General features: G+C 31.8%; 1 protein-coding gene across 1 annotated transcript; it reads right to left on the reverse strand.

Moving 5' to 3' along the window:
- Positions 1 to 2,819: 2,819 nt before the first annotated feature.
- On the reverse strand, positions 2,820 to 4,416 carry LOC111916851 (uncharacterized). The gene is made up of 5 exons (XM_023912505.3): positions 4,113 to 4,416; positions 3,858 to 3,961; positions 3,582 to 3,753; positions 3,363 to 3,485; positions 2,820 to 3,291 (listed from the first exon to the last, which is right to left on the reverse strand). The coding sequence occupies exons 1-5, from the start codon at positions 4,296 to 4,298 to the stop codon at positions 3,037 to 3,039; spliced, it is 840 nt and encodes a 279-aa protein (XP_023768273.1). The 5' UTR covers positions 4,299 to 4,416; the 3' UTR covers positions 2,820 to 3,036.
- Positions 4,417 to 8,567: the final 4,151 nt, after the last annotated feature.

Raw genomic sequence — 8,567 nt, forward strand, 5'->3', positions numbered from 1 at the left:
TTTTGGTCCTTGATCACTTGCTCAACCTATCACAATTACACCATTACATAAAAACTATGAAACTTTTTGCAATATTTTAATCATTCAAGAAAACCATGTTCACAATAATTAAATAGATGGATAGACGGACAGATGGATAAACACATAAACAAGCAGATAGTCGTATATAGAGAGAGATAATAAAAAATACCCAAAGGAGGGATTGTTGGTGGTGGTTCAGGCAAAGTTGGATGACATCGGAGAGGAGAGGGCGATGGTAAACCTTGCAAGGCGATGCTTTTTGAGTTGTTAGAGGCGGGAGATGGCGAGGGTTAGGTTGTTTTAAGCGTAGAGGTTTTAAATTTTTGTCCAAGTAGCGCATCAAGCTTTTTTCCCAAGGCTCTCTTTTGTTTTCTTTTTCTAAGTATTTTTGGGAAGAAAACTATGCACAAGTTTGAAGTGCCAAGAAGATGCTAAATATACAAAGTAGGAGAGGGGTCAAAGACAATCATCAAAAAACCAACATGACGCTTTGAGTTATGACCAAGAAATATATCTATGGTGACTAGTTTAAATATTTCTTTAGGTTTTATCATTTGCACAATAAAATCGAACTTTTATTTAAAAATAGCATTTTCAATCCTAATTCATTTGATGACATTTTATGCATGAATTGTTATCATAAAAATGAGCATTTCAATAGGTCGAAGGGGGTATAAGAGGTTGTTGTGAACCCTCATGTGATACTCCTTTGAAGATTTGCGTAAATGGATGCAATGAGGGATTTATTTTCTTGGTCTGTTTTAAATCGCAAAAGAGGAAATTTGAGGGGCTTTTTGTGTAGTTTTAACGAATAAAGCGTGTGAATTTGATTCTAATCAAAACTTTGGTGAAAATCTCCATGTAGAATTGTAGTCGGCATTTATGTATTCTTGTTAAAATGATCCCGTTTAGACGTGTCTGTTTGGATGGATCGGTTTGATTCGTTCAAATTAAGTTAATCCAAATTAATTTTGGTTTTCAAAACATAAATTCGAATAGTTCAAATTAAATTGAAATTTGATTTGAACCAACCAAATTGCAATTCGATTTGTGGTTTATGTGAGGCGATTGAGGACATTGTGGTTTGTAGTGGTCCTTTTTTTGGCGACATACAGTAGTGAATTGCTTTTCTACCCATTAGGTTTTGTGGTTTGAGTTTGTACTCGATAATAGAGGCTACCTCATATGCTTTTGTTGCCTTAAGGACCTAATATTGGGTATTACAAGACCACATCTTACGGGATAGCGGCATATATGGCATGGATTCTGATTATGCTTATGTCTTAGCTTCTCTTCGTAACAAGATTTCGGACATTGACCTTAGTAGTTTTACTACTAAGGACACTACCCCCCTAAATCCCAGAGTACACTGGCGAGTGTCCTTTTTAGTAAAATTTTCCAAGATATGGAATTGCATTTCATCGTGATGGCTTGTCAGAAAGCAGTTTTCCAGTGTTTACGTGCACCACATGCTCAAGATTTTCTTCTAGTTATCCCTATAGATGGTCTTGGCAAACATGTCTCCTGTAGAGTATCGTACCATCCTTAAATATCGACTTATGATTCCAATATTCCCAGCTGACGAGATATGTCTGGTGTGCTGCAAGACATGTTTGGACTCTTTTGGAGAGCATGCAGTTCATTGAAAAAAACTCACGGGTTTCAAATACAGGCAGGATATGGTTAGAGATGTTTTGGTTGACATATTTAAGCATTTCAGGGTTTCTGCCAAGAAAGAGACTCATGTGAATTTCTTGACTGACCCGACAGAAGGAAGGTTAACCCTTAGACCACCTGACATTTTGATCTTTGGATGGGTTGGAGGGAAACACACATGTGTAGACCTTACGGTGGTATCCCTCCTCGTAGGCTTGAGGGTCGGGGGTTACATGACAAGACAGGCTGCATTAAAAACTGCTACATGCAAGGTCACCAAACATGAAAATCGTGCATGAAAAATCAACACGTGTTCATACCATTTGCATTTGATATGTTTGATTCTCTTGCGTCGGATGCGGTGGAGCTTCTTAATTGAGTACAACAGATCATGCATAGCAATGTCATACCTCCTAGATCTATGGATGTAGTTTTCAAAAGAATTGGTTTTACAATACAAAAAGACTTAAGAGCGCAACTTGTTGCCCGTTTCCGTTTGTCTTCTCATTCGTTGTACATTGATAACTAAGTTTTATTAATAAAAAATTAATGATAGTCGTAACCAATCCGAAATCCAAAATAATAATTCAATTTTGCTAAAAAGTCATCTAAATATCCAAATATCTGAATCAAATTGTCCAATTGAACAATTTGGTTTTATCCAAATAATGAACAACCATACATTTAATACATTTAGTATTTATTAGTTTGTAAATATAAAAGGATCTATAGTTACGAGACCAGTACAAATATATCTTTGGTTAGATTTGGCAATTGGCGTATAGTGCATTTTATATTGTTAAATTTATATGTTTTAATGTCACCACGTTTGATTATGAAATGGTATTTTCTATGTAAAACCTAAAACTATATAAACCACCATCAATTAAAAAAAAAAAAAAAAAAAAAAAAAAAAAAGGAACGCTAAGCATTTGAAATACGATACCAAACACAACTAGGAAAAACATTTCAGATTCTTGTCTTTTATTGAGTATTAAAGAAACTAATATATATTTAAATATGAAAGATAAATTAAGTACTTAATTTCAGTTTTGGTTTTGAATTTAACTTTTATAGTATTCGATTTGAGTATCTTGTATTATTGTTTTTGATTAAAAATTAAATATTATAAACCTAAAAAATAATAATAAAATGCAATCTTGATTGTTTTCTATTTCAAGCTCTACAAAACATCTCGAATATCAACAAAATACCCTATTACAAAATTTCTTATATTTTTAGATACCAAAAAGCATATAACTACCACCATAAATAAAAGAAACCCTTAAAAAAAATAAAAGCTACAAGCTACTTCTACCGGTTATTACCTATACACCTTTTTGATCATTGTAATTTAACTTATTTTCTTACATTTACTTGTTGCACTTCTAAAGTATTATAATCTTTAGCAGAATAACACAATTCATTTCCGTTTGAATCTGAATCTGAATCATCTGAAGCAAATGATTCCGAGCGAGTGAGTTCGGTTGATGTTTTGGCGGCAGCTGAAACATAAGCCTCTGCTTCAAAAGCATCTTGCGTTGCATCTTTATATTTTTTCGACTTAAAAAAGCTTATCTTCTTTCCAAATTTCTTTTTCTCCATCACTTTCTCCTACAACCATTAATTCAAATTTTAACAGTTTTTAATGTAATTTATTAATTTAATTACATTTTTCTACAAACCTTTCTTATTTCGGAAGAAGATATCTCTAGTTGCAAAATTACACCATTCTCTTTGGCAATGCCCGTAAGCATCTTCATTCTGCACTCCAAAGTCGATTGTGCGGGTGACAGTTTTTGTATCATCTAAAACCATAAAAAAAAAAGTTCTTTAATAATTAAAGTAACAAAACCTTCATATTATATAAACACACGACTATCATTTTTTCTTTTAAATCTAACCTTTTGACTAACTCCACAATTTCTTCGTAACTCGCTAGCATCATTAGCGAATTCCTTTCCAAAACGCCTTGTTAAAATCACACGTATCTTTTGAAGTTCTGGAAACTCCCCACATCTTGGAGCCGCATATAATAGATTTGATACTGCATCTTCCAATTCTTTTGGACATTCACTGTGGAATAAAAAACACATTCTTTCAAATATGTAAATAAAACATTTTTGTTTCGTTTATTCAAAGTGGAGAAGATGAGACATGCATACAAAAAAACAACATACTTGACTTGGTCTACGAGGTTGATCATTTGTATGAGGAGATAACAATAGGTATGTATCATGTCATACACATCCAACATGTTTTGGTCCTTGATCACTTGCTCAATCTGTCATATTTACACCATTATTATTTTTTTTAAAAGAAAAAATTGCTATTTTTTCACCATTCTAAAAATATCAGTTTCATTATAGATAGATAGATAGACAGATGAACAGATAAACAGATAGATAGATAAATTAGATAGATTTGAGGAATACCTGAAGGAGGGCTTGTTGGTGGTGGTTAAGGCGGAGGAGTTGGATGACATCGGAGATGGTAATTGTGACTCTTGCAAGGCGGTTGTTTTTTAGGAGTGAGAGGCGGGAGATGGCGAGGTTTACGGTGGTTTTAAGCTTTGATGTTTTGAATTTCCGACCAAGGAGAGCATCAAGCTTTCTTCCCATGGCCTTCTCTTTCTTTTGCTTAGTGTTTTGGGAAGAAAACTATGTACAATTTGGAAATAGGAAGAAGATGCTAAATATACAAAGTAGGAGGATCAAAGACAACCAACAAAAAACCAACTTGACACTTCCAATTTATGACCAAGAAAGAGACCCATGAGTACTCGTTAAAATGTTCTGATTAGGTTTACTATTGTTACAATTAGACCCCTTTTGACTTTGAAAATAACTTTTGAATCCTTAAAGTAATGAAGTTTTACCATTGGGGGATGAGGTAAGTTTCTTTTGATAGTTTGATGGCATTTTCTTCATGAATTGTTAACATAATTTAGTGTTCCAAAATCCAAAAGATGATATGATGGATTTACTTTCTTGATCCATTTATTTGCATAGGAGGAAACTTGTGGGGCTTCAGTGTAATTTTGACAGTTTAAGTGTGTGACTTTGTTTTAATCCAACTTCGGTGATAACTTCCATGCCGACCTGAAAACGGACACCCAATCAAGCCACCGGCACAGATGTATTATTGTTAACATGGATATTTAATGTTATTAACCACATAATCCGGAGCACGCTTATAAAGTTTAAAGAACTTCATAAACATCATATTATCACGTTCAACTCTAAATTCATTGTATGCAACTTGACATATTAATATCTTAGTATGATTGTGTTTAATTTATTATATGTCAATTTGATATTCCAGCTCATTCAAATCTTGTTCTATTGAATCATGCATTGTGCATACTTTGATAATGTAATTTTTACATATATTTATGACTCGTGTACAGGATTTAAAAAAAATAGATTTATCACTGCTAATGAAAAAGATATATAAAGCATTTTTTTGTTCTTTAATACGGAAATCAACAGGATATTCATTAATCGGTTTCATAAATTGATATCTAATTCAAATTAGAACAAATAAACCATGATTTTATGTAAACTATTATAGGGAAATTAAGTAATTTAATTATATTTTAGAGTGTTTTTTTAATAATAATCACATTTAAAAAAATAATAATAATCATTTTCTCCGGAATGGTCATTCCGGAGCAGGCCAAAACGGGTCAACCTTAATACTGTAGTCTAATGTTATATATATGGGTCTCACACATCAAATCGGAATCAACATTCTGTATACTATGACATTCCGAAGTTGTTGCTACCAAATTTTCGAAAATTTGTAAGTTTTTTCTACCATAGATTCAACAAACAATGTTAGTTCTACGGTTTAATTTATTTGTGTTTTAGTCTACAAACGATTTTCTGTGTTTTAGGTTGCATAGAACAACTCGGGATTTGATATTTTTTGTAGGTTTTTTTTTTTTTTTTTACTTTTAGTTATTATGACTATATAACTACTTTTAAAATCTGTTAGTACCACTCCCTAGAGAGAAAATAATTCTAGATTGTCCATTTAAAGTGATTCTCGAATGGTATTATCAATTCGGAATACGAAGAACGTAATCTGGAATGTCCAAGATACGAAGATCATATCCAGTATGTTAGTCCGAAATGTAGTTTAACATGTCTTTTATTTTTGTTTACGCTATTGTAAAATTAATTTATAAATTGATTTGCGTTAAACCAATACCACATATTAGTCATAAATAAGAAGTAGTTCATTCGAAGACCAATTTACATAGATGTTTTAAAAAAAATGTTTTACGGACGAAGAAATTATTTACCATCTATAGGAGCTTTTAAAATTGGGACCGATAAAATTAAACTTTAATTTAAAAAAGAGTTATAAATATTTGTTTTTTATGATACTATATTTAAATATTAAATTTCGTTAGATTGTTTTTGTAGATAAAAAAAGCAAATGTTGAAATATATATATATATATATATATATATATATATATATATATATATATATATATATATATATATATATATATATATATATATATATATATATATCAAACACTAAACCACCAAAGGCAACCATAAAATTAAGAAGGAAACCAAAAATGATATTAAATCTTAAATTGAAAGCAGATATAATTCCAAAAGATAGCACCAAAAACAAATTTAGACAAACATATTATTTAAGACTAGTTGACATTTTATAATTTTTATTATGGATACACTTTATATTGTTTGGTTTTATTTTTGGAACTATTTCACTTTTATAATATATTTTATATTTTTTTAATCATAGTCTCCAGTATCTAGTGAATCGAGTTATGAGGATGTGTTTGTCAATAGAATATGAAATACTACGTCTTGAGGACGACCAACATGGTCTTATTGATACGACTGCGTTACAAATTATTTGTAATTAACAACACGCAAAAGAGAGAATGGTGATAGTGGAAATCTCATAACCGCATTTTGTATTCGAGGAGCATAGAAAACTAGAGTTGTATAATAAACAAATGATACTCATTACGATGCCTGGAGATATACGATAGTTTGTGAACACAATGGATATCATCGAACAAACACATAGGACAAGTGCAATAATAGAAACACAAGTGCAAATAACTGATAACGTGTTCCGCCTAATTAAGATCTACATGGAATTGTTTAAAAATCATGTATGCACTGCTAATTTGCAATACATGCAAGTAGGCCTGGCAATGTAGCGGGTTTTGACCCTGATTCGATCCAAACCCTTAAAAATTATATGGGTTTGGAGCATAGTTTTTTATCCGTTTACCCGTTAACGACCCGTACCCGCTAACCCTTTTATTAAAAGGGTCGGGTATGGATCAGCACCGATCCGCTCCGTTTATAACCCGCCCCATATAAATTTTAGAAATATAAATTTATATTTTATATTGCATAAAATTTACATTAAATTCCAATCAGAAATCCAAAGATAAAAGGTCAAAGACTAAATTATTTTTACATAGGAGTCAAGGACTCAACTTCTAGACTTCCAGTCTTCTACTCTTCTCCCAAGATTCATGATTTCATTTCATTTATATTTCATCATGTAATCACCAATTTCATTTATAAATCAATAAGGTTATTTATCAACCGGAAGAAAGTTTGTAATTTCTATTCTCTATCAATGCAATCGACGGTCAAAAACCAATAAGAAGTAACTAAAATAATGATTTTAATTCCAATAGAAAGTCCTCGAGTACATAATGTGTTTTCTAAATCAAAACTTAGTTTTATTTAATAAATGTGATTTTATGATTTAAGTAAAATGTGTTTTATTATTCAAAAAACGTACGGGTTACGGGGCAGGTTTGGATATCTGCTGATTCAGTGGATAAGGGTATGGGTTTGATTATTCAAAACCATGCGGGTTATGGAGCGGGTTTGGATCGGATTTTAAAATTTGTTAAAAGGGTTTGGATCAAGGTCGATTCGCTCCAAACCCGCCCCATTGTCAGGTCTACATGCAAGTTACTAGTTATCCTGGAAATGAACTCTAATTTTAGATAATGTAATATCATTTTAAACTTAAATATATAAAAGAATCTTACAGGGCAGTATTTTTTATTCGCATTAGTTAAGCGAATGTTACAAAAGCTATTACATACTTAAAGAGATTTCCACAAATTCAAAAATCGTAAGGGATATATATTTTGTTCATGGTCGATAAAATCTCCTTTAATTCTAACAACATTTGTAAGGCGGTCCCATTTTGCTCGAAGCTTATCAATCTCCACATTTGCATCTCGAATCCATTCATCGGCCTCGTTGAGTTTTATCTAAGTTTCAAACACCCAATTTTCTTTTTTATTTACTTTTTTTGCTAGATCGTTTGAACGTTGATTGAGTTTCCAACTCATTTTAGAGTCTTTTATGTTGGCTTATTCAGCGTCCATCATTGCTTGGAAAAAGCCATCGGACATTTTATCTGGGAGTGGAAATATGGGTCTTCAATAAATGGACATAACAATCTTCTTCTTCGCAATGTAAAGCACCAATGAACTCACTCTCAAGTGATTACTTTGAAATGTACTTTGTTTATAATATGTTATATAGTGGACAGTAGATGCATATTAATAGTGTAATGTTTTAACTTAAAATTTGTGACCAGAACGTGTATCCGAAATCTATGCCTTGGAGTGTGTGCAATGTTGTTATATGATTAACATGGTATTTTGAAATGTCATTCCGGATCGTGTGACATTCAATGTTCATGACCCACTAAATTTTTAAGAGTGACATTCAATTTACTTATACATCTCCATAATGGAAACAAATCAACTGTTGCCATGGAGTTCACAAGAAAAGATCATGCTTGTTCGGTCTTGGATAATCATTGATGATGATATTGTTGTCACTGGTCTCCCACATT

The sequence above is a fragment of the Lactuca sativa genome, chromosome 8, assembly GCF_002870075.4.
Source record: "Lactuca sativa cultivar Salinas chromosome 8, Lsat_Salinas_v11, whole genome shotgun sequence".
NCBI lineage: Eukaryota > Viridiplantae > Streptophyta > Magnoliopsida > Asterales > Asteraceae > Lactuca > Lactuca sativa.

What these genes read in the sequence shown, in the direction of transcription:
- LOC111916851 (XM_023912505.3), bottom strand. Translation starts at nt 4,298, where the DNA reads ATGGGAAGAAAGCTTGATGCTCTCCTTGGTCGGAAATTCAAAACATCA. An exon ending in ACCAACAAGCCCTCCTTCAG is followed by an intron (nt 3,962 to 4,112) that starts GTATTCCTCAAA and finishes TAAATATGACAG; the next exon opens with ATTGAGCAAGTGATCAAGGA. An exon ending in ATTGTGGAGTTAGTCAAAAG is followed by an intron (nt 3,486 to 3,581) that starts GTTAGATTTAAA and finishes TTATGGTTTTAG; the next exon opens with ATGATACAAAAACTGTCACC.